This window comes from Camelus dromedarius, chromosome 12 (genome assembly GCF_036321535.1).
Source record: "Camelus dromedarius isolate mCamDro1 chromosome 12, mCamDro1.pat, whole genome shotgun sequence".
Classification (NCBI taxonomy): domain Eukaryota; kingdom Metazoa; phylum Chordata; class Mammalia; order Artiodactyla; family Camelidae; genus Camelus; species Camelus dromedarius.
The window spans coordinates 36,097,292-36,124,364 of NC_087447.1; the positions used below are offsets into that span (position 1 = coordinate 36,097,292).

The 27,073-nt window shown below is 33.7% G+C and overlaps 1 protein-coding gene across 1 annotated transcript in view; it reads left to right on the forward strand.

The window, feature by feature from the left end:
• The window catches only part of PIK3C2A (phosphatidylinositol-4-phosphate 3-kinase catalytic subunit type 2 alpha), an 88,850-nt gene that overhangs the window by 35,676 nt on the left and 26,101 nt on the right, over positions 1-27,073 (forward strand). The window contains exons 3-14 of the mRNA XM_010977220.3: positions 578-681; positions 5,759-5,916; positions 7,679-7,799; positions 8,451-8,562; positions 9,754-9,833; positions 9,966-10,029; positions 16,833-16,976; positions 18,293-18,341; positions 18,422-18,632; positions 19,532-19,654; positions 20,710-20,877; positions 26,692-26,803. Of these exons, the coding sequence (XP_010975522.2) occupies positions 578-681; positions 5,759-5,916; positions 7,679-7,799; positions 8,451-8,562; positions 9,754-9,833; positions 9,966-10,029; positions 16,833-16,976; positions 18,293-18,341; positions 18,422-18,632; positions 19,532-19,654; positions 20,710-20,877; positions 26,692-26,803 (1,446 nt within the window). The remainder of the gene's footprint in view (positions 1-577; positions 682-5,758; positions 5,917-7,678; positions 7,800-8,450; positions 8,563-9,753; positions 9,834-9,965; positions 10,030-16,832; positions 16,977-18,292; positions 18,342-18,421; positions 18,633-19,531; positions 19,655-20,709; positions 20,878-26,691; positions 26,804-27,073) is intronic.

A 27,073-nucleotide genomic window follows, 5' to 3' on the forward strand; every position in this document is an offset into this window, starting at 1 on the left:
TTTATCTCCCTAAGTGTTGCACACAAATTTTGATCAGACATAAACTTTTGAAGGACTGTCAGGATGTTTGTACATGTTTATTAACGTAGAAAATGCCCACTAACTCCTAAAACTCATTCTCTTACATAAAGAACCAGCTGTTTCTTGGATTTTGGGGCCTCACTTGAATGTATAGAATTCCTGACCTACTAGAGGAGTCCCAAATGGGCTTGATCTCTTCATTTTCTTAAAACAGAGGGTAATCCTTTCATTTTATTCGACTGTTAATTTTCTGAAGTGTTCATTTCTAGAAGATTTTTAATGGAAATGTCCTTAGCATTCCATTCTTATTGACCAATACAACATGCAGCCTGTTTCTACTTTTGAGCAAGTAAAACCCGTGAACTTTAAAATAAGGTTTAGTTGGCATTACTTTTACAAAGGTGGAAATCCATACTTTAAAACTTTGTTATTGATACGATTTATTTTACCGTCATTTCTTTGTACGTATTTTCGTAAAAATATGTCTATGCTGTATTGCTCTTTAGCATTTTGGGGATCTTTTACTTTTAAAATAAAAACACTTTTTTCATTACAGAGAGACCCAAATGGGACCAGTACTTTACCAACTGAAAATTCTGTTCTACAAGAAATTGAAATACAGAACGAGGAAGTGGCAGCCTTTTGTCAATCTATTACAAAGTAAGGAATTTTTCTTTGTAAAATAAAGATTTTTTTAATTAAATATTTGTTTCTTAAAATTTTAACTTGAAAACCAGCTTAGTGCTAATAATTCTAAAAATTTTAAGTTTTTTATTATTTTCTCCCTGTGGGTAAAATTTCAGGACAGTGAATTGGTACATTAACACAAGCTATAGTTGAACCTGTTTGGTTTCTGAGCATTTAGAAGAAAAACAATGAAATCAGACAGTAGGTTTCTGATACTGTATTAACAAGGGAAAACATGGCTTAAACATAAAAGTTTCATTAAAATTAGAAAATGCCTTTTTTTGTTTTAGGGAGATTTAATTTTTCTGTAAATTTTCTAGCATTCAAAATACTGTTCTACTTAAATTTAAGAGATGATATAACAGGGAAGATTAGAGGAGCATATATATTTTCTGAAGATTAGAAAAATGCATTTCTAAAATGTTCTTTTAGTCTTAAATGTGTCCAATGTTCTTTATACATGAGGAAACAGACTCAGAGAAGTTACCTACTAAAGTTTAGTCAGCTAGTCTGTAACAGAGCCAGGTCTTTGTTGCTTCTGGTTCAGTGTGTTTTCTTTCCATTATATCAATGTATTAGTCAAGACTTCTGTTATGAGTGCAAGAAATGCATCTTAAACTAGCATAAATCAAAGGTTGTGTACTGGTTCACAAACCCATATAGCAGAAAGAGGAAGGGCGGGGCAGAGCTGAGCGACAGCAAGATCCAGGAATTTGCACACTGTAACTCATCCCTTCTCCCTTTGGACTCTCCTTTCCTTCTTCTTCCCTTTTTCCCTGCTGCCTTTCTACCATGTCTGTTGGCTTCATTTTCTTCTACTGCAGTTGGGATTTGAAGGCAGAGAATATAGCCACTGATAATTTAGACTTGATATTCTGATGGTCTTGTTAGCAGAAAGGAAAGAGTTGTTTCAGCCAGCATGAGAAAGAAAAGTCCCACGGAAGGAAAGAGTGGAACAGCAGACATTATGGCCAAGGGGATGAGATCTGTTATCAAAAGAAGGAAAAATAGATCATTACTGGGAGATTTATTCTGAATCCAGTATTTCCCCTGGTGTGGTTTAAGCACAGCAGAGTTTGGGATTTCCAGATCACTTTTGAATATATTCATCATTTTAATGACAAGGGTCTTATTAATATTTTAATAGACTTTCTAGACTATTGGTAATATTTCTGTCTTCCTGTATGTCATCTTTTAGCCAGTATTCCATTTCTACTTTAGACTACATTTGGGGAAAAAAGAAGAAGAATACCAGAAGAGTCACTTTTTCTTTCCTGCAAAGGTTACTCTTATCTGGATTTTTAAAACTCATTTTTTTTCAGCAGGCATTTAAAATAGACTTAGAATGTAAATTGCATGTATTAGAAATTACCTATGCTGTTAAACCATTATGTTTGTATGGTTAACAATTTGGAGATTTTCTTTTACCTTAAAGGTTTGGAAATAATCTATTGTGTGTTCATCTAATTACTTTAATTGTCTTCCCAAACAAGCCCTGTCTATTAGACTGTGTCAAATGACTGTTGCATTTAAGCTTTGCAAGTTGGGAAATTAGGCTATTTGTAATCTGCCTTTTTTCCCACATTTGAATCTTAGAGTTATTTACACAAACTTGGCCGCTAAGCTAAAATGATCATTTTTATTTACACACACAACACACACACACACACAACACACACACCCACCACCCACCCAGATGGCTTATGTAATATAAAACCCCAGAGGAACTAGAGAGAATGAATTCTTTTTTTTTTTTTTTTTGAGAGAATGAATTCTTTTTGTATTTTATTTCCATTAGTAGAGTATGATTGCAACAAATATTTCAGATAAGTAAGAGGTGGAGGTGTTTTTGAAGCCATGTTCTAGGAACTCCTCTTATTCCTTGTACCTTTGGAGATTGGGGTCAGGAGATGTCCCTTGAAGAAACTAATGGCTCTTTCTATTTTTTTTTTTCCAGTATGCTTATTTCTGCAGTGGATTTTAAAAACAAGTATTTATATTCTTAGCCAATTCCTTATTTTTTGAAATCTCTTGAAATGATTCATTTAGTTATTTTACTTCAGTTATGATATTAGTGTAAGACTGTCAGGATGATATTTGTTTACAGTTAAGGATACTGTATAACAGACTTAGAATTAGTGTCAGTTGCAGGCCTTATTTTTTTTTACTTCTGTAAAATTCGAGAATTGGACTAGTGATCTCAAGGGTCTTTTTTTTTTTTTTTTTTTTTCAGTTTAAATTTCTAAATACTGTGATTCAGGACATTTAACTATTACTGCATTTTCTCATTTTTTATTTCTGGTTTTCTTTCTTTTCACGCTTAACCATAATTAACAAAGCTTGCTGTATCTACTAGTTACATAGGTCCAGAGAAAGTTCTTAGAGGAATGTTAGATACCATTGGGAGTCACTTGTGGTCTCCTAGGATAAGAAGAGAAACTGCATTTTATGCTTGTCATTCTGAATAGCCTTTAGTTTCTTTTCTTCATATATGTTTCCAGCCTAATACTTATATCCTATAAGAGTGTCTTGACTCCCTGTAGATTTTCAAGGACTTCACCTCTGCATTTGGTTATATTCTAAACAATGCTGACTGAACTTTCTTAAAAAGTAGTGTCAGCTTAATTAAAAACCCTCATTAAAGCCCTCATTTTAATCTCTTCTGTCCTGATTTTACATGATTTGGCTCTGTCTGGGAGGCGAGAATTCTACCACTGAACCACCAATGCCCTCTCCGATTTAGCTCTATCTGGATGTAACTTTATAATTTGATAGCACACAATAGAAAAATAAACCATGAAAGATTTTAGTATATGCATAGAGATATTAAATTTCCTGAACTATAGAGCCATTTTAAACAAAGCCATTTCTTTGGTGGTAATAGGGAAATGGAAATTTTAAGAGAAAATGATCATTAGAGTTTAAAAAAAGGCTCTTTATAGGTAATTACTTAAGAACATCAGACTACAATATATGGTTTAGAGTGTTCATAAAAATACCTTATCTGGCTTATTATATTTAAGTGAATAATCTATTCTTTGCTATTTGATAAATTATAATCTGCTCTTGTATGTTTAAAAGTTTAGTTATAAGAAAAAAACCCCAACTTGAAGGAATCTATTACCATCTTAATTTTTTCCCAATTCTATAAAGCAAACAATACTATGAGAATGGAAAAAGTCATTAATTTTATAGAGAAACAAAGGAAGTTACTGTATTTTTCTGTTCTATCTTCCACGGTGTCAAGCAGAGACAGAAAGGACTCATTAAATTTTTTTTTATTGTGGTAAATATGCATAACAAAAATTTATTATTTTAACCATTTTTACATGTATAGTTCTGTGATATTAAGTGACATTCACATTGTTGTATAAAAGAAAATACTTATTTTAGGAAAAAGAAATGAAGATTTTTTTTCCCCTTCAAAGTCAAGTTTATAAATGCATCTTTTATCACTAGACTTTTTGTTCAATAAATTCTTGATTTCTGAGCTATCATCAGGAATTTCTGATTTTCCTTTTATCATCCTTAAGGATTTCTGAAAATTGAAGGCTTACTTGGATATAAAGTTCTTTACCATTTCATATATTAATTAATTTCATGATTTGCTATGAGCATCTGTTTCATACTGTAGGAAACAAGGGAGTACCAAGTATGTGAGAAACAATAAGAATCTTAGGCTGGTCCTGTGATGGTCTTGTCACTGTGTGGCAGAGGGGTAAGCTTGGCAACAATCAAATATCTGAAGGTAATGTGTCCACATCTAAAGGTGCATTTCTAATATCAATTTATTACTTCATATTACCTTTTTTCCAGTTACATTTCTTTTATATGGGATCTTTTGTGGCACTTAAGATCACAGTGCAGAAACCAGATTTATTTATTCACTCAGTCATTCATTTGGTAAGATGCTTATAGCACTTACCATGTACTAGACACTGTTCTGAGTGTTTTATAAACTTAATTCACATAATTCTCACAAAAACCCCACAAGGTTAGTAGTAGTAGTATCCTCAGTTTACAGAAGAGGAGACTGAAGCGACAAGGAGATTCAGTAACTTGCTGAAGGTCACACAGTTAAGCAGTAAAATCAAGATTTAAACTTAGGTTAAACTTAGATTTAAACTTAGGCTTGTCCACAGCTTTAGAGGCTGTGCAGTTGCACTTGCTGCCTCTCTAGAGCAGCATTCCTTTTTGTCAACTCAAACTACTTTTATTCTATTCCTATGACTTGATTATTTTAATCTCTACAGAAGCAAATAGGTAATACTCCCAGCATTCATTCCACTTATAGCCTTATGAAAAGCAGATGAGAAGATTGGAACTTGTCCTCTAACTTCCAGAAAAAAGTCAGTTAAAGGAAGCCCACAAGTCTAAAGAAGGCATCAAATCCTCCTTTGTTTTCAGATAACAGAAGTGCTGTCTAGAGATAAGCCATACTCCATGCTCATATGTTTTAATTTAAACTATGTTGCTTCTATTAGTACCAAGAATACTTAACAGGCAATTTTTGCCATTCCTTAAGTTTTAGAAATCACTTTGAGGGACTGAAGTCCTCATAGTACTGTAAAAACCCATTGTCTATGTTTCTCTATCATTGTCTAACAACCAAAAACAATGTGTAGGAAAAAGGATCTCAGAAGAAAGATTTTTAAAAGACAACAAACTTTCTAACCTCTGGCAATTACAATTTAAGGTTATATTGCCTATATTATCAGTAGTTCATTTAAAATGTGTCATTTTGTGTAATTATGCTGTTTAGCGAAAAATCTGAAGCAGTGAACCTCATTTAATGTTATGTATCCAGTGTGTGCTTGGTTATTGTTGATAACGTTACCAAAGGTATCCTGGCAGTACTTAATTTCTTTCTTTGAATTACTTTTACTTAAAAGGCAAATGCTGGTATTTTAGAGTTTTGACAGGGATCCATTCATTGCAGTTCTCCTGAGCTGCTCTAGAATTGGATGACTGTAAGCATGCAAAGCCTTGCTCATGGCTGTCAAATGCAGCTTTCAAAAAAAGAATTTAATTTCTTCTTTTTTGTGAATAGATTGAAGACCAACTTTCCATATACCAATCATTGCACAAATCCAGGCTATTTGTTAAGTCCAGTCACAGTGCAAAGGAACATATGTGGAGAAAATGCTAGCGTGAAGGTCTCCATTGAAATTGAAGGATTTCAACTACCAGTTACCTTTACATGCGATGGTAGGTTTGCAGTTCCCCAGCAATCTTGTTTTGCTTTGACTGGGGAGAAAGTGTTTAAGATGTTAATGTTATCATTCTTTCAGTTAACGGACTCTGTTATCATTAGGTATCCTTCAAAAATTGGTGTGTGTGTGTGGTTATATACTTAACATGCATTAGTTATTTTCCCCAAAATTGCCATTCATATTGATAGCTTTCTGGTTTGGATTAGTGAGAAAACAGTTTACCTTTTTAACTATGTATTTCTCTAAAAACTGCTGAGTAACTTGGTATATCAGAGGCTCTTGGTCAAAGCCCCAAAGCATTATCTAGAAAGGCTACTTATAGTTCAATTCTTTATTTCCTAAAGGAAGAGTTACTGGTTTGGTTTTGTTTTGTTTTAATTTAATTTTATTTTTTGTTGAGGGGAGGTAATTAGGTTTGTTTGTTTCTTTCTTTCTTTTAATGAAGGTACTGGGGAGTAAACCCAGGACCTCATGCATGCTAAGTATGCATTCTACCATTGAGCTGTAGTCTCCCCACAAGAATTATTGTTTTTAAACATACCTTAAATTTTGCTTTGGGAATCATTAAAGTATTCAGTAAGAATTGAAAAAAATTTTTTTTATTTAAGTGTAGTTGATTTACAATGTTAGTTTCAGTTGTACAGCAAAGTGATTCAATTATGCATATACATACATATATATTTTTTCAGATTCTTTTCCATTACATGTTACTACAAGATAAAGTATGCAGTAAGAATTAATACCAAAATTGAAGGGAAACAAAGATCAATTGATTGAAATAAGCATGGATAAACATTGATAGCAAATGTTTTAATTTGTATCAAATTTTGACTTGATATATCAAGATTTGATTGATTTAAAATATTTCAAATGCCTATTGTTTGGTTCTCATAAATGTGCACATTCATAATGTACATCTCTGTTAAGAAATGTAACCATATTATAGTAGAAGTACTTTGTGTTCAAATGATAAATATTACCATACATGTGACTGTTTAGAAATGTAGCTATTGTATTAAATAGAGGTTTTTATGGTCTTTTCTGCCAAGCTGTTAATTTTCATGAAGTTTGGATGTAGTCACTGTCTTCTAAATTGAACCTAATAGCTCTCAGTGTAGAAAGAGGTTACTTTAAAAGATTACTTTAGTTTCTAATATGTTGTAATCTTAATATTCAGCAATTGCCATGTGATAATTGAACAATACTTCCTACTTGCTGTATTTTTATTCTCCATTGGAAAATTTACCAAGCAAATGTCAAACATTTAAAATGGTAATTCTTTTTCCTTCTGATTTTGTTTAAATAATTGTTTGCTAGATACTGCTAAATGTCATCCTTTTTGGAGGAGTCTGTAAAAGGGAGGTGGCTTTCTTTGCTTTAGATCTGCCCTGTCTAATATAGTAACCACTATGCACATGTGGCTAATATAGATTGAGATGTGTTGTAAGTGTAAAATACACACTAAATTTCAAAAACTTAGTTTGAAAAGAGAATGTAAGCTATCTCATTAGTAATTTTTAAATACTGATTATATGTTGAAATGATATATTGGATATATTACATTAAATAAAACATACTACTGAAATTAGCTTCAGCTGTTTTTTACTTTATTCAATGTCACTGCTAGAAAATTTTAAATTATATATGTGCCCTGCATTGTATATCTCTTGTCTTAGATTATAAGAAATACAATCTGAGTAAGTGTATCCTTAAGAGTTAAAAGAGTAGAATAAAAATGATGACTAACTCTTTTACAGTGAGTTCTACTGTAGAAATCATTATAATGCAAGCCCTTTGCTGGGTACATGATGACTTGAATCAAGTAGATGTTGGCAGCTATGTTCTGAAAGTTTGTGGTCAAGAGGAAGTGCTGCAGAAGTAAGTTTATTTAATTACTAAGCAACATCTTTTGAAATTTCATTTGTTAATGCCTTAAATCAGAAAAATTTCCAGTTAAATTTTTAATCTAAAATTACATTGGGTTCTAGTGAATTGATTCATTGGATCAGTAAATTTATATTGAAATATACTTTGTTTAAGACATCATGTCTAAGACAGTAGAGCGATTTGAGAGATAATTAAGATATGATCTTCCCTTAAGAAGCTTATTGTCTTAGGTGGGAAGAACGGTGGGCAACTGGTTGATAAGTGGACTTAATGTTTTCTTTTGCAGGAGGCAATAGTCACATCGTTATAGACTCCATTTTCCTTCTGTAGCAAGCAGAATTACTTTATACAGTGGTCAGCTGTGATTTCCTTTTATTTGCCTGACATATTCACTGTATGAATCTTTTTCTGAACCTTCTAGAAATGCTCTGTCCCTTTTTAAAATTTTCTTTGTCATCTTCTTTCCTTTAACTCTTCTCAGGTAGAATTGTCGCTCTATTTAAATACTTATACTTAAAAAATCATTATATTTTACCATTCTGTTCAATTTCTGATGCATATACAGTTTATATTTTACTCTCACCTCTATAATTTCTAGTTTGAGGAGAATAACATTGATGAATAATTGATATATTTTAACAGTAATCATTGCCTTGGAAGTCATGAACATATTCAAAACTGTCGAAAGTGGGACACAGAGATTAAACTACAACTTTTGACCATAAGCGCAATGTGCCAAAATCTGGCCCGAACAGTAAGTGTGTGCCCTATAACAGAATTGCTAGTGATTGAATCTGAATAATTCTGCTTAGTGGCCAATTTGCAGTTTGTACGTTCTCCAAGATTTTGGGGTCTGACTGGGAATGATGAACTCTTTATCCCCTACTTAAGTCTTTTCAGCAGATGTGGGAAGACTTTCAATCATGGAGGTTTAGATAACAGACTATTCAGATCTGGAGGCATATTTGAAAATCAAACTGGAGGAATTAAAAGTTTGGTTTGCAATAGTTTAAAATAAGTTACACAGTGAAAACATCAGGGTCAGTTAAGAAGAAATGAAGAAGAAAGATTTTGAATTCTAAGTATGGTTGGGGGGAGAAAAAGATCCCCATTGACCTTTGCACCAAACTGAGAAAAATACATTATTTTTCACAAATGAAAACTAATTCTCTGTTTTAAAAGTGTAGTACTTTCTTTTGAGGTTAAAGCAAAACAGAATGCAAGAACTTAGGCCATTTTGTTACTGTATAAAACTTGATGAATTTTACTCTCTAAAGAGAATCATTCTTTATTTTGTAGAATTTTGATTGGAAAACTATCAATCATTTCTACTTTCTCTTTCTTTTATTTTTCTAAGTTTTGCTCCTATGTTAGATAGGACATATTTCACTTGGGTGGAAACTGTTTTACAAAATTCAGTACATTTTAGCAATCATTAACGTCTCTTTTCAGTTTCTTAAGGAATGATGTTCTTGAGTATTTTGCATAGTAGGGTAACAATTAAAGAGACCAGTACCTCATTTATTGAGGATAAGGTAGAAGGAAACTTGATTATCATTAGAAAGATAATGCAGAAAATGAGATGGTCTCTTCCTCATCTGGTCCCCATTCCACCTTCATTTGACTGTCAACCATCTTTAAAAGTGTTTTTCCCTCTCTATACTTTTTGTATAGAACTGAAGTGATTTTGCTTTAGTAGCTATTTATATATCAGAAACTAGACTTTAAAGCATTTATGTCTTTTCCATTTAAAAAACAAATTTTTTTCAGAAGATTTAAACACTTTGAGTCAATTTTGAATAATATTTAATACTGATACTATTTTAATCCTCATCACTTCAGTTTTAAGAATTTATCATGCACTTAACCATGTTTAATTTGGCAATAGAAAGACCAAAGAATGGATTTCATTGTTTGGTAAATATTTGTGTATATGTTTGTTTAGGCAGAAGATGATGAAACACCTGTGGATTTAAACAAATATCTGCATCAAATAGAAAAACCTTATAAAGAAGTCATGACAAGGTGTGGCATCTAAAGCATTAATTGCAGGTTTTCAGACTTTACTTTTGAATGTGAATGCATTTATTTTGATGAATAAAACAATCATTCTTGTATATAGTATTTTTCAGCCACGATAACTGTTCTTTATTTCAGACATCCTGTTGAAGAACTTTTAGATTCTTACCATAACCAAGTGGAACTGGCTCTTCAAATTGAAGTAAGTCTTAGTTCGCATTTTGGCACGATGATTTAAAGATTCTTGCCTGCTCTCTCTTAAATACTAGTATTGGCATTAGATTAAATATTTTAAATGACAATTTAACTATATTCTTGATGTTGGTGTTTGCCGATTTTTTTTTCAGACCCAGCATATTAACAAAAATTCCCAGTAATGCTTGAGTTACTTCAGCTTTATTACTATGAGGAGCCTTTAGTTCAACTCAAAAAGTTATTGAGTGCTTAATATATGCTAGATGGTGGAGTTATGAAAATGAATAATCTAATCCCCACCTACCAGGAACTTAAAGCTAGAGATGGTAGATTTAAACAAAATTTCAATATAGTATAATAAATGTAGAATAGAGGTATGCATTGGAGTTCTCTGAGAGATCAAGAAGGGCACTTTTCCCAACTTAAGTGTTCAAGGAACGCCTCTAAGAAGGGATGTTGCCTGAGCCAAGTCTTAAACAGTATGAGTTAACTAAAAGATAGTTGGGAAGGGCATGTGAACAAAAGCATACAGGTGTAATATGTATGTGGAAGTATAAGCACTTCCATTATAGAATACAAAGTTGAAAGTTGAGAGATGAAATTAGAGATACACAGACATAAGTTAACACCCTGTAATCTGTGTTAAAGGGTTTTACTTTATCCTCTGGATCAGGAGGCCATGTCCAATTCACTTCCCATTCTTGAAAATAAAATTTTTTTGGAACACAGCCACACCCATTTACTTACGTATTTTCTATGACTGCATTTGTGTTCTAACACTAAAGTTGAGCAGTTGGGACAGAGACCATATGTCCTGCAAAGCATAAACTATTTACTGTTTTCCATTTTACAGGAGAAGTTTGCTGACCCCTGCTACAGCCATTTAAGGTGTTTTAAGCTGGGGTTAGGAAGTGGAGTGGAATGGGGTAGGCGATGTGTTTAGTCCTAAGCTCTGAAATCACGCTAGCCAAACTGGAAGTTAGATATAGGGCTGGCAGTATTGGATTCAGGGAGAGTACTTAAGAAGGTTTTTGATGGTAGTCCAAGTAAAAGATAATTAATGGGGTGAAGGTAAAAAGGAGGGGACTGATCAACAATATTTAGGAGATACAATTGGTAAGATTTTGATAGGTAATGAGATGTATGAAAAGAAGAAATAGTGTAGTATGACTGTCAGATTTCTAGCTAATAGTGTATTTCTTAACATGTAAATATATTGATTTATTCAGTAACTATTTACTGAGTGCCACCTCTTTTCAAGGCACTGTTGTAGGTGCTGAGGATATGGCAGTGAACAAAAGAAACTAATGCCTGTCCTTTGAGAATTTACATTCTAGTTGGAGGACACAGACAATGAAATAAACTGACAAAATATATGTTATATCAGGTGGTGAATGCTAGTAAAGAAAAATAAAGCAGCTGGATAATATTGGCAATTTCGAATAAGATACTCAGAGAAGGCGTCACTGAGAGGATGAATTTGAGTAAAGAACTGGAGCTGGAGAGGAAGAAGGTATCTGGTTATCTAGGGGAGTGTGCCTGGTATGTATACTAGGTCTTTGTAGCTGGAATAGAGTGAGGAGAGGGGCAAGAGTTGGAAACAAATCAATGAGGAAAATTTTTGCTTAACCACAGCAAAGATAATGGTGTCTTGGACCAGAGTGAGTACAGTAGAAGTGATGAGAAGGGGTTGAATTCTGTATATGTTTTGAAGTTAACGTTAGAAGGATTTACCAATAGATTGGATGTAGAGCATGAGGAAAAGAAGACTTAAGCATAACTCCAGGATTTTATACCTGAGCATTAGGAAATTCGGTGTTGCCTTTAGTGAGATACAGAAAGCTGAAAGAGGAGCAGGTTTGGAGGGAAGACCTGAACTCAGTTTTGGACATTATGTTTGAGATGACTTTTGTTTATCCACATAGTGATCTTGAGTAGACAGTTGGATATAAATCTGGAATTTAATGAAGGAGATCCAGACTGGAGATAATAAACTGGGGAATCATCAGAATATAAGTATTTTGTAGCCAAAAACCTGGATGAGATCACCAAGAAAACCATTGCAAGTAGAGAAAAAAAAGAATTCAAGGACAGAGCCATGGGTATATTTCCCATCTCATAATAAAACAAAAAGTCCACATCCTCTTGCGGCAACCACCCCACTTCTCTATTCTCCTTATAGCAGAACTCTTGAAAGTTGCTCTGGTTTTGCTACTTCCACTTCCTCTCTCCCATTCTCTTATGAACCCACTCCAATCAGGCTTTCATTCTCAACACTTATCTGAAACTGTGCTTAAGGTCATCAGGGACTTCAGTGATCATAATTCCAGTACTAAGTTCTTAGTCTTTCTTTTTCTCAATTTTTCTGTGGTGTTTGATAGAGTTGATAATTTCTTCCTTCTTGAATCACTCACATGGCCTCTGGGATATCACGTTCTTGGTTTTCCTACTTCCAGTGTCTGCTCTATTCTCATTCTTACTTCTAGCTTCCTCCTTAAGAGCGCCTTATCATTTTGACCTCTAAACATGAGAATGCCCAGGGCATTTAGTTCTAGGACCTCTTGTCTTCTATATTCACATTTTAGGTGATCTCACTTAATCTCATGTACTTAAATACCCTATATATGTTGATTCAAATATCTATTACTTGACATTTTTATACGAATGTCTAATTCATTAACATCTCAGATTTAAGATATACAAAACTGAATTTTTTTATATTACCCTTCGTATCTATTCATTGATCTTCCCCTTCTTAATAAATGGCAATTCTGTCGTTCCATTTGCTCAGGCCAAAACCTTGGAGTCATATTTGATTTCTCAAAAAAATCTTTCACATTCCTTATTCAGTATCATTCCTGTCAGCTCGACCTTAAAAATACATTCAGAATGCAACTACTCTTTACTACCAAAGCTGCACTCCTAGTCAATTACAGTAGTTAACAACAGTTCCTTATTGGTCTCCCACCTTCTGCCTCTCCTTCTAGTCTGTCTTCCATGGGCAACCAGAATGATCTTTTAAAAATAAATCACCAACTGCAGTGTGGTATTCTAGATTGTAGCCTGGAAGAAGGAAAATATATTAGTGGAAAAATGGGTGAAATCTGAGTAAAATCTGCAGTTTACTTAATAGTAATGAGTATTAATGTCTTAGTTTTGATAAATGTAACATGGTTATGTAAGAAGTTACTTAACCCAGTTTCCTTTAATGTTATAGGAGAACTCTGCACTTTTTTTGCAACTTCCCTATGCATCTAAAATTATTCCAAAATAAAGTTTATTTTCAAAAATGAAATTAAACATGGAAAGGAAATGTGAAATAAGAGAAAATCAAAGCCAAAAGATGGTTCTTTGAAGAGATTAATAAAATTTATAAACCCTTAAAAATACTAAATCATGCCACTCTTTTGCTCAAAATCCTGTTTACTATCTCAGTAAAATTCAAATCCCTAATTGTGGCTTCAAGGCCCTACACATTCTGACCCACTTCCTCTCTGATCTGGCTTCCTACCCCTTTCTTTGTTCTGGTTGATCTGCAGGTATGCACCTCAACTGGATGCTTGCCTCAACTGGGATGCTTGTGCTTGTTCCTTTTTCTTTTAATGCTCTTCCCCCATATACTTGCATGACTTAACCCTTTCAGTTCTTTGAGGTCTGTGCTCAGATGTTGCCTTAATCAGAGAGCTCTTCCCTGACCATCTTGTAGGAAATAGTGACTATCATATTTATTCCCCATATTTTATATAGCTTTATTGAAATATAAATTATGTAGCATAAAATTTATTCACTAGATATGTACAATTCAATGATTCTTTTGGCAAGTGCATAGAGTTGTATAATTATCACCACAATCCAGTTTTAGGACATTTCATCACTCCTGAAAGTTTCCATGTACTAATTTTCAGTCATTCTCCATTCCCATCCTTAGCCCCGAACAACTGCTGCTCTGGTTCCTGTCTGTATAGATTTGCCTATAATGGAGATTTCCTATAAATGGAATCATATCCTACATAATCTTTTATGTCTGATTTCTTTCATATATCATATTGTTTTTAAGCTCTGTCTGCATTGTAGTGTGTATCCATGGTTTCTTTTTTGTTTTTTATTATTTGTTTTTAATTGCTGAATGCTTCCATTATATGGATATACCACACTTTGTTTATCCAGTCACCCAATAACTGACATTTTAACTGTTTACAGTTTTTGGTTATTATGAATATTTATATATAAGTCTGTGTAGATGTATGTTTAATTTCTCTTAGGTAGCTGATGTTTTGATTCCTCCTGGTCTTAATTTTCTAAGGATATGATGTTAATTTATTTTACTAAAATGAATTTGGAGTGGCAGTAGGGGTTTTGAGCCAAGGAATAATGGTTTGGCTTCGTAGTTTAAGGGGAATGGGAAAGAGAGCCGACCAAGGGCTTATAAAAGGAATGTTAAGTGTCAGGCAGATGCCTGCTGAAATTGGAGGAGACTCTTGGTTTGTGTATGGTTGTGTGGTTTTCCTTAGAAGTACTGAGCTGCCCAGTAGAAGAAGCAGAGAAGAGAAGTCTCTGAGCTAAAGAACAGGTTTGGTTAGAATGAGAGTGTGAAGTCTGGAAGCAAAGAAGATTGTAATCAGAGTATGAGATTGTAGTTAAGATTCTGATAGCAGGGAGGGTGTAGTTCAAGTGGTAGAGGACATGCTTAGCACGCACTAGGTTCTGAGTTCAATCCCCGGTGCCTCCGTAAAATAAATAAATAAACCTAGTTACCCCTTCCCCTCCCCTCAAAATGAAAACAAACAAACAAAAATATTCTGATTGATACTGTTTCAAGGTTGAAGATGCTGTGAATTTTCCACATGGATATTTATGTAACTGAGGCTTCTTATAGAATAGAGTAGAAAGTCAGATAAATGTCTGGAGCAAAAATAAGGCATCTAATTGGGGAAATAACCACATGTCAGTGGCAAGGCAGATCAGTCAGGGGCCAAGTTAGGCAACAGAAACTACAGTAGCTGTTTGAACAGGGAAATTTAAGGAAGTGTTAAATAGTAAAAGGTATTTAATTACTACAAGGGGTAAAAGAGAATTACATAAAGAGTTGATATATTATGGCTCACATGCCAAATCTGGCCAGTTGCCCATTTTTGTAAATAAAGTTTTATTGGAACACAGCCATACTCATTCATTTATGTATTATCTGTATCTGTTTTCACACTCTAATAGATATGAGTTGTGACAGAGATTGTTTGGCCTACAAAGCCTAGAACATTTGCTACTTGGCCTTAAAAAAAATGCAACCTTTCTCTAAGGGATCCAGAAGTAACAGGTGCAAAATAGCAGCTATTAAAATAGCAGCTAGGTTGAGGAACAGTGGATAGTGAAGGAACTCTGAGGACTTATGATAGAGCCTCTCCCCAGACTGAAATTCAACCTCCTTGCAGAGGATATGGCTATCACAGGAACACACAGGTGGCGTATGGCAAAGAAACTTGGCAGAGCTGTCAGACTGAGAGAACATGGCCCTAGGGTACAGCTGAAGATGGTCTTTGAGGCCCACTGGGCTTCTATGCTGAATTAAATGGAGGACTGGAAACCTGATGAGAAGTATCTTCCTGTTGCTTTTGCCTTTGAGTATCCCTTCAGTGCCCACTATTGACAAAACCTAACATTGTGCCAGCTGACTAAGGAGAAATGTTTGTAGGGTCTAGCTCTAGTATCACAAAGTAGAGCAAAGATGGGTGCACTTGGAACTGATAGACAATAAATTGATATGTGGTACATAAAAAATGGTGGAGAATACTATAGGAGAATGGCATGAGCCTCAAAACTGGGAAGGTTTCTAAGTAAAGGTAGAGGAGCAAAAGTAAGCAGAAATACAAGTCAGACAAGCAGAAATGGGGGCCGTCAAGCCCTGAAGACCACAAGGTTTTTGGGTTTTTGAGAACATGAGGAGGTTTCATTTAAAGCATGAAAGTGAAGAGAACATTTGGTTTATGGTAGCCAAGCCTCAAAGGTGGAAAGATTTTAATTTTTAAGGGATGGAACAGTACTGAGTTTCAGCCCATTCTAACAGTACTTGGCATTTCAGTTTGGCATAAATATTTGATTAATTAGTTCATTATATGAGAATGTTTCTTAGTGAGATAATGTACTTTAAAATGATGATAAGGGAGTAGAAAAGAATTTTTAAATCATTCTCATCAGGTAAATGATTTTATAATATATTTATTTGTACATGTATACTTTTGAATCATGGTGAAGTGAGCTGGTATTGAATAGCATAGAAGGATCGTCCTCAAGAAAGTCTTTTCATCAGACGGAACTTAAAAAGTGATGGTTGTATAGATGCAGCATAATGATGCTGAAAATTGACTCACTCTTAGTAACTGTTGCCCAATATTAATTTGTGACCAGTCTCTGAACAACTTGGCTTTTGACACCAAATTTTTGCAGAAGAATGAGAAGGGTTGATATTTTTAATGTAGAAATTATTCCCAAATGAAAATTTAAAAGATAACTCCAGTTTTTTAAATGATTTTATAATTTGTTAATAATTATTGCTTTTTCTTCTGATTTTCATAAGAAACTAAGGTATTTGCATATGAATAATTAGGCATGGTGAAAATTAACCAGGCCTGCTTTTTCCTACTTCAAAGTAAATTGTGTAATTGAAAAGCTATCTTGTTTCTTTTCTTTTTCATCACAGGAGTAGAAGATGTCTGTTCTTAGGCACATCTAAAATGTCTAGTTTTTAACTTCGTCTTTGAAGTTGATCCTTTAAATTGCACGTACTTATATTTGTTTTGCTTTTTATTTTTATAGAACCAGCACAGAACAGTAGATCAAGTAATTAAAACTGTAAGAAAAATTTGTAGTGCTTTAGATGGTGTGGAGACCCTTGCCATTACAGAGTCGGTAAAGAAGCTAAAGAGAGCAGTTAATCTTCCAAGGAGTAAAAGTGCTGCTGTGAGTATTTTTTTAGTAATTACCATTTTGTCACATGCAAATATAGACTTAACTGAGCATCTGTCATTTAAACTGGGAGATTTTGCTTTCTAAACAAAATGTTACCATTTTAACTTTGGCTTTTACTGTTGAGCTGATTTGGTCACTGTCTTGGTAAGGCGGGAAATTCCTAAGAGGAGATGGACTGCCTTGGAAGAACTTTGTGAGAGTTGACATTGAATGGGTGGATGCCAAACTGAACTTCTTCTGTGTAGAGGAGGAACTCTGGCAAAAATGAGTTGGTTGGGATTTTAAGGTTGATACTATGCTTGAAGAACCTGGATTGCAACAGCTAACATTTCTCCATGTGGATGGAAATGTCCATGGTTGTCGATGAGGAAAGTTCTACTTTGGGCTATACTTCCTTCCAATGGAAAGACCCAGAAGCCTCAGGAATAGTGACTTAAATTGCCTCAGAAGCAACCAGGTTAGGAGCCCTCTCTTAATATCATACTGTTGCATTTAGTAAAAGTTCTCCCCATGGTATTTCCACAAGAATTTAATTAACTATGTTCAGAGAGTTGTTTATATCTCTGATTGGAAGGATGAGAGAAGGATCACAGGATGTGATAAATTTAAAGAAAGGAAAGTTTTATTGATGGTGTGTTCCTCAACAGATATGTAGGAGATAGCTCAATCCATTCATTCTCACGGAGAGCCTATCCATGTGGTGTACAGATATTTAGGTCACTCTTTTTTTTCCCTCTTTCTTATTATGTGCTTGTTTTCAGAAATTAAAAAGTATATCTGAAACCACTTGGTGATGATTAGCCGCCATGGTTCTAATGATGTCTGAAGCTTATATTCATTGTGTTCATTTGCTGGATAAAGGACAATAGAGTAGGAGAGCTCAATTTAAATAGTTATAAGAGTCTTTTTGAGACACTAAATGGTAATAGAGTTCTAGTTTCTTCAAGGATATTCTTATCATGCTAATAGAGCAAGTCATAGAAAATAAAATACTGTGTTAGTATATTCATCACTTTTGGATTTCAAATTGTAATTACTAAATTGGGTTAATGAGGCAGATTTTGCTTTACTTTGCAGTACTTTTCAATTACTCTGATTTTCTTGATATTAAAAAATCTGTTTATTTGGTTTGGGTTTCTTTTTGCATTCTTTTTTATTGTTTTATTAATTCTGCAAACACTTTTGGGAGGTTTCTCCTGCAAAGAGTTTCTTTGATAAAGAATTCAATAAATTTATTGAAATTAAACGTAAACATTTTATACTACATCATGGACAATTTTCTGACTAGTTTATATGCGTATATGCAGGTGACTTCATTGTCTGGAGCAGGAGACATTAGCAAGAGTTCAACCAGGGGTATGTATTTAAATTCTTTGAATTTTAGAAATAATTGTTGCTTTTTCAGAGAATTATGTTAACAATTTCTTTAAATCTAGGCTCACTGAATCCTGAAAATCCTGTTCAAGTAAGCATGGACCAGTTAACTGCAGCAGTTTATGATCTTCTCAGACTCCATGCAAATTCTGGTAGGCGTTCTGTAGACTGTGCCCAGAGTAACAGGAACATCAAGGAAGCATGGACCACAACAGAACAGCTCCAGTTTACAATTTTTGCTGCACATGGTATTTCAAGTAACTGGGTATCAAAGTAAGTAACTGTTGAACACTGATGAGAACAAATGCTCAGTAGAAGACAGTACAGAAAACTGCAGGGTTAATAAAGGTGGAAAGAAAGTTAATACAATGCTAATGTAAAGATGGACAGATGGAATGAGGTTGCGAAAAGCAATCAAGTAGTTAGATATGTGAACAATGAGATTAAATTTGAAATACATTTAGAATGATTAACCGATTGTACAAACAAAATGGTTGATGGGTAAGCCTAGCAGTAAGTTAGAATACTAGTAGAATATAGTTTTATTGAACCTAAAATTCCTGGCCTACAAGGCTGCCTGACTGTATTACCCAGTTCTGTACTTGTGGCAGTTAGGGGCTAAATCATTGCTGCCTATAATGAAAGAATACAGTAGAATCTGTCCGCATGGATGTAAGCCTCCTAATAAATTAGGAAGACTGGCTCATTGCAAGTCAGACCTATGCACCATTAATATGCTTAACTGACTCTTATTTCAGTGGCCTAGCAAAGGAAAATAGCACCTAAGGAAGATAATGTTTGTACTATTTATTCCTAGAATTTACCTAGAAATGAAATAATTATTGTGTCATTTAACTAAAATCTAAAGCTAATAAGTAACTGTGCACAAAATTGAGATAAATTCTCCAGTTGGTATCATTTTTGCTCCCTTAGACTGGCACCTAGGAATATATGTTTTTTTCTGTGGTCCCTTTGCTATAACCTCTTCTCTGTTTTTATAGAATTTGCAATAGTTAAATTTTAGACGTCTTTCCAAAAATTCAAGTGAATGGTAATCAAATTATTTCAGCTAATAGTCACTTTTAGGGAAGAATGACTAATGATACATATTTGATTGGTTAACCAATTTATATTATCAAATAAAAATCAAATTAAACTCTTTGTTTTCTCAGTTATGAAAAATACTACTTGATATGTTCCCTGTCTTACAATGGAAAGGATCTCTTTAAACCTATTCAATCAAAGAAGGTTGGCACTTATAAGAACTTCTTCTACCTTATTAAATGGGATGAACTGTAAGTGAAAATTTTGGCTTTTTATTCTTTCAGTATGCCCTGTTCTTTACTTTTTTCCACGTATGCATCTCAGCTGTCATTTTTATTACAATTTCCATTAAAATTCATTAAATTCTTATTGACATCTTTAAGTATCTTCTAGATATGATACTGTAAAATGGACTGAAAGTCTCTTTTAAAAATCTGATATACTGTTTTAACTCTTCATATATTAAATTGTAGAAACATGCCATAAATTCTTCATAGCCTAGCCTTTGTCAAGTTAAAATTACATATAATTCTAGAGATGGTATTTTATAGCATTGTTTTAGTTTAGTATTTATTCTTTAACACTGTCTATAAGAAACTTAGTTCTTAGTTAACAGATTTTAAAAATTATCTTAAATCCATGTACAAGATAATATTTTGCACTGTTAATATTTTTGAAATATTTTTACACTAAGGGAATGCTTTCATTATTTAGGCAGGTAGGTAACTGCAGAACTTTGTTTTATTCTTCATTTATTAAATGGTTTCCTATTTTTCTTTTATTGCTTAAATTACAAAAATAGTACATATCTGTGAAAGCAATCAAGTAATACAAAAATGTTTATGAGGTAAAAAGTGTCACTTTATTTTCAACTCTTACCACTTCATGGCTTCTCACAGTGGCAACTATTGACCTTCTGTGTCCTTTCAGATTTTAAAAAAAAGGACACTGGTAAACATGTCTGTCTGTATATATGTGCATACACATATCCCAGATCAGAAACACTCAAACATTCATCCAGCTTTTCCTAAAGGAAATAAAAAAGTGAAATTGACTTTACAAGTCTTGAGTAAAAACACTAACAAATTTTTGAAGAAAGAACTGTTATATTTGAAACTTTAATGAAATTTCTTTGATTTTTCAAGTATATATTAGCCAACCTTGCTACTTAAGTAAAGATTAGTTGATAAGTAATTAAAGATTACTTGATAAGTCAAATAAAACCTAAAATTATGTCTTATTGTAGGGTTAAACTTCATATTCAGTCTAATTTGTTTTTTTCTATTAATACATTTTCCCCCCATAGAATCATTTTTCCCATCCAGATATCACAATTGCCATTAGAATCACTACTTCACCTTACTCTTTTTGGAATTTTAAATCAGAGCAGTGGAAGTTCCCCTGATTCTAATAAACAGAGAAAGGGGCCAGAAGCTTTGGGCAAAGTTTCTTTACCTCTTTTTGACTTTAAAAGGTAAGTATTACTGAGTTGTAACCGTAAGTTACTGTGGACAAACCTGCAGCATCAGAATTGACTAGAGAATGGGGTGGGGAACAATGACATGCATGATGAGATAATGAGCTGCCTCATTTTTTCCAGTGTGATAAAAAGGTCATTTCAGAAACAGAGAGGAAACCAGAGTTACTCTGCTATGGTTTGACATAGCTATATGGGTATTGAGAGGATTGTTTGCCACACACTGTTCCAAGAATGTTTATTCTTTGTCATTTATGCAAAGCACTATATTATTGACATAATACTCATGGTCTTATAAGTTCACTTGATGCTTAAAAGAAAAAATCTGTTTTTTCTCTTCTCATTCTTTTCCCATCCTTCTCCAGTTTCAGTGTCTACAATTGCATATTATTCCCTTCTCTTTACCTGACTGATCTCCCTCCCTTTACTGCAGTGGGCCCCTGGTCTTTAACCTTGAAGATCCCACCTATGTGCAGAACTTACTGATCCTTAGGATTAAAGGAATTCCTTTCGAGTTTTGTATCTACTAATAGCCACTGGGATAGTGTAATCTATCTGTCCTTTCAGTTGACTATTTTAATTATGTTTTAAGTGATAATATGTTCCATGAAACCGTCAAGACTTTTCCTAAATGGAAAAAAAAATCAGTTAAATAAGTTTGGGATGTTTGATACAGCACATAACATTTTGCAGAGTGATAATGGACATTAGCATATTAAAGTATCTCTAAAATTCTGTAGTCAAGTCTATTGTAGTTAATAACATTATTACTGTAATAACAAATACATAGCATTTGCTGCATGCTAGGTACTAGTCTGAGTGCTGTATACATAGCTTTCATATTCCTCACAACAAACCCTTTGAAGGTAGGTGTTGTTATCCCTTTTTACAGAGGATGTGATCAAAATATGGAGAGCTTAAGTGGCTTACCCGAGGGCACTGACTAAACTAGTAAGTTGTAGAATCTTGGGATTTGAATTTAAACAGTCTGGCCCCAGGGTCTGTGTTCTTAAGTATTATCTTATGTTAAAACCATTCTCAAACTTACTTGATACCATGGTACATTTTTTGTTCTAGAATACATCTTTTGAAACATTGTGTCCCATTGGACAGTTTGGGAAGTGATTTAATAACTGATCTATTTAACCAATAATAAAACAATTAAAAAATAAGAGTGAAAAAATTCTACTAATCTAGTTCAACTTCCTTTTTCCTCTTAAATGGCAGTTTGATTTTCCAATAATCATTTAAAAAAATCATGTGATGTTTGAAATGCTGACTTCATACATTTTTTTAAAATATTCTTTTCCTGTGTTCTTAAATGTAGCATTTATTCATATATACTTCTTTCCTTTAGTCACTTCCTCCATATTTGAGGAGGCAGTATAAAATTTTTTAAGTCTCTACCTTTTGGTGGGCTCAAATTTTATTTGACACTTCATATAATTCTGAACTGCATAAGGCTTGAGAAAAGCAGTTGAAAAGATTGCTGTTAATTGTGTGTACTTTTAGAACCTTTTGCTGAATATAATCCAGAGCTACTCTAAAACAGAATACTGGCCCCATAAAGGGAGGAATTGTGTTCTCAATTGTCTTTAATGAGTCAGTTTCAGGGAATAGTTATGTGAGAAAATTAAATGTAATTGCATCATCATTAATTTTTATAAACTGAGTTCTGAAAACCTTCCTGCTCTTAAAAGCACCAGGAGTCTTTACTTCATTTGAGAATACCATCATTTTTTGCCACTTTTTTTGTCTAGTAATAAATGTTTTTATTGGGTGAATGACATTCTTTCAAAATTCAAGAGTAAGGGGAAGGGCGTTAGCTTTTGTTAGACAATTAAATAGTTTGCATCCAACATTCCACTGTTCAAAACAACGAGCTGATGCCATTAAGCTTGAGACTTTGCCAAGTAGTGTCAGTCTAAGTAATGTTAGGACTTAACGTTTAAGAAATAATCAGAAATTAAGAGGAAAAGTGATTTTGTATTAATACATGTAGAGAAACAAAGTTCATGATTTAGTTTAGTAAATGTGGTATAGTGATCAGAAATCTTGGTCTTGAAATTCTTTTAAAATTGATTGATCTTTAAGGTACAACCTGATGAAGTCACTGTCATGAAAGCCAGATGACTTAGAGGCATTTCAGTCAGCCTCAACAACAAATGAGTTCTTCATTCATTTTTTTTTTTTAAATTGAAGTATAGTCAGTTTACAATGTAGTGTCAGTTTCTGGTGTACAGCATAATGCTTCAGTCATATAGGATCATACATATATTTGCTTTCATATTCTTTTTCACCATAAGTTACTAGAAGATACTAAATATAGTTCCCTGTGCTATACAGTATAAATTTGTTATTTATCTATTTTATATATATTAGTTAGTATCTGCAAATCTTGAACTCCAAATGTATCCTTTCCCACCACTTCCCACTGCCTGTAACCATAAGTTTGTTTTCTATGTCTGTGAGTCTGTTTCTGTTTCGTAAATAAGTTCATTTGTCTTCTTTTTTTAGATTCCACGTGTAAGTGATATACGATATTTTTCTTTCTCTTTCTGGCTTACTTCACTTAGAATGACATTCTCCAGGTTCATCCATGTTGCTGCAAATGGCATTATTTTTTTTATGGTTGAGTAGTATTCCATTGTATAAATACACCACGGCTTCTTTATCCAGTCATCTGTCGATGGACATTTAGGTTGCTTCCATGTCTTGGCTATTGTAAATAGTGCTTCTATGAACATTGGGGTGCATGTATCTTTTTGAATTAAGGTTCCCTCTGGGTATATGCCCAGGAGTGGTATTGCTGGATCATATGATAAATCTATTTTTAGTCTTTTGTGGAATCTTCAAACTTTTCCATAATGGCTGCACCAAACTACATTCCCACCAACAGTGTTGTTTTCTCTACAGCCTCTCCAGCATTTATCATTTGTGGTCTTTTGAATGATGGGCATTCTGACTGGTTGTGAGGTGATACCTCATTGTAGTTTTCATTTGCATTTCTCTGATAATTAGTGATACTGAGCATTTTTTGATGTACCCATTGGCCATTTGTATGTCTTCACTGGAGAATTGCTTGTTTAGGTCTTCTGCCCTGTTTTGGATTGGGTTGTTTGTTTTTTTCTTATTAAGTTGTATGAGCTGTTTATATATTCTGGAAATTAAACCTTTGTCAGTCTCATCTTTTGCAAGTATTTTCTTCCATTCTGTAGGTCGTCTTTTTGTTTTGCTTATGGTTTCCTTTGCTGTGTAAAAGCTTATAAGTTTAGGTCCCATTTGTTTATCTTTGCTTTTATTTCTATTGCTTGGGTAGATTGTCCTAGTAGAACATTGCTGAGATTTATGTCGGATAATATTTTGCCTGTTGTTTCTTTTAGAGATTTATAGTGTCTTGTCTTATGTTTAAGTCTTTAAGCCATTTTGAGTTTATTTTTGTGTATGGTGTGAAGGAGTAGTCTAATTTCATTAATTTACATGCAGCTGTCCATGAAATGAATCAGGCATTTAACCTGCCATTCTTTTACAGTTGTATCTTAGGGTTACCAAATAATTGATGCAAAAAAGTTTTTTATAGAAAAATTCCAGCTAATAGATGCAGAAGGAATGACAGAATATTACAGTTTTGTAACCCCTAATGAAATAATAGAGTGAGGTCAGGATATCTCAGTCTTGACAGCATTCACATTTTGTGCCAGGTAATTCTTTGCTGTGAGAGACTGTCCTGTGCATTGTAGGATGTTTGGCAGCCTCCCTGGCTTCTGCTCATTAGTTGCCAACCAAATTCATGCCCAATTAGTGCTCCCTAGTTGCCAACCAGAAATGTCTCCACGCTGCCAAATATCCACTGGGGTCAAAAGCATTCTTGGTTGACGTTGATTTAAACAGTGATGATCAATGCCTGTTTAAAACCATTGTAATTAACTTTTCTGGAACTTAAAATGGATGGTTTAGACTGATAGTACTTGAACAAACTGTTATCTTAATATCACAGAAAGAGAGATACAGCACACAATGTGTGCCTCTTTAATTGATGCACCAGGAACTAGTATCACCTATAAAGATACCACCTATAAAGTAACAAGTATTCTTGCCACATAACTAAACCTGAATCACATCAAGCCTTTAGATCTAATTCTTATGGAAAATATAGGAGATAAAGGGACACCAGAGGAATGCACTCAGTAAAATCCAGGATATAGAAAAACCTCTGAACAAAAGACCTGGATTCTTCAACAAATGATGGGATAGCATAGAAGAGTGTATGGGTTAAAGCAAGAGTTGGTAAACTTTTTATGTAAAGGGGACCAGATAGAAGTAGTCAAGGCTTTGTAGGTCATGTAATCTCTCACAGATGCAAGAGCAGAGGCAAAAGCAGTGATAGGCAATATCTAAGTGAATGAGTGTGGCTTTGTGCTAATAAAAGTTTATTTGCAAAACCAGGTGACAGCACAACATTGTAAACCAACTATACTTCACTTTAAAAATAAATAAATAAATGGCAGAAAAAAATTTAGTCCATCAAAAACAAACAAACGAACAAACAAAAAACCCAAGTGACAGTCTGGAGTTTGTTGACCCTTGAATTAAAAAAAAATACTTAAAAAGGTTTATCAACCAGTGTAAATGTTGGACCTTGCTTGTATCTTTATTCAAACAAATCAACTATTTTTTTTTAAGTTATGAGACAATAAGGGAAATTTGAATGCTGACTATATAGCTGATACCTTTAAGTAATTATTTTTATTTTATTGTAATTATGTTTAAAATAGTTCATCAATTACATAAAAGTAATTACAGATAAAATAATATGGGAATTTGCCTTAAAATAATCTAGTTGAGGGTAAGGATGGTTGGTTCTCAAATAGAATGTGTCAAAGATTTAAAGGCTGTTACCTGCTAGAAAAAATATGAAAACTAGAGTCTAGTTTGGGAAGGGATATTTGCTGTTTGAATAAAATGAACAGGGTTTGATGAAGTTCATAGTTTCCTGCTTTTATATGTAATATATATCATGTTATTTTTCAGATATTTTTTCTGTGTAAAGATACATCAATATCTTTATTGATAAATATTTTTAATTTCAGTAGGCCCTAAATTGGTAGTTTAGGGCAAGGGTGAGCATACTCCAGCCCACTGCCTATTTTTTTGTAAATATAGTTTTGTTAGAACACAGCACACATTTTTCTTAATGGTTGTCCATGGCTGCTTTGGCATTGTAACAGCAGGGTTGAGCCTGTGGCAGAGATTGTATAGCCCAGAAAGCCCAAAATACTTGCTGTCTGGCCCTTTACAGAACGTTTACTGACCCCTGGTCTAGGGCACGGATACAACTTTTCATTTCAAATGATTAGTGCTTTGCCACAAAGTAGGTACTAGTTTTCTTGGCACGTGTTTTTGTTCTTATGGTAAAAGTCAAGGAGCAGTTAGTTATGTAATCCAAACCACCACTTGGAAGTATATTCCTTTGTAGATGGTCTTCAAAGACTCCTTCACCTTCCAATTTATAAAAGTTTTTGGGACAGGTGACTGTGAGACTTTACCCATCTTGTCTTCTATCCTGAACCCCATTTCTTTCATCCTGACTCCTTTTGTTCCAACTCCCACAGTCCAGTATATTTACCTTAAGTGTCAATACACTATGGAGAGCAACACCTTCTCAGATGTTCTTAAAGGTGATGCTCTTTTTACATAGAGGACGCTTAATAAATGTTTGAATATTATTTCAAATTTATTACCATGTGTTGTGAGTTTTGAATTAATTTTTAAAATGAAATCCACGGTATTCTTCTGTTTACATTCGTGAAGGTTTTTAACATGTGGAACTAAGCTTCTGTATCTTTGGACTTCATCACATACAAATCCTATTCCTGGAACAGTTCCCAAAAAAGGATATGTGATGGAAAGAATAGTGTTACAGGTAATGATACTTCCGGACATGTGGAGAGGTTTAAATTTGAATTTCTCTATAAAAAGTATATGTGTACCATGATTTGGGTTGTTACTTAAAGAAGCCTTAATTGATCTTGTTTCAATCTTAGGATCTGTCTTTAACTTAAATGTCAGTAAACATTTCCTGTTTCTATGAAACAGTAAAAGATGTGCTTGTACCCATCCCAAATAATATTTGTGCTATTGAAATTTACCAATAACAGTAATCACTTTTAACAAAAGGACAAGAAGCATTAAT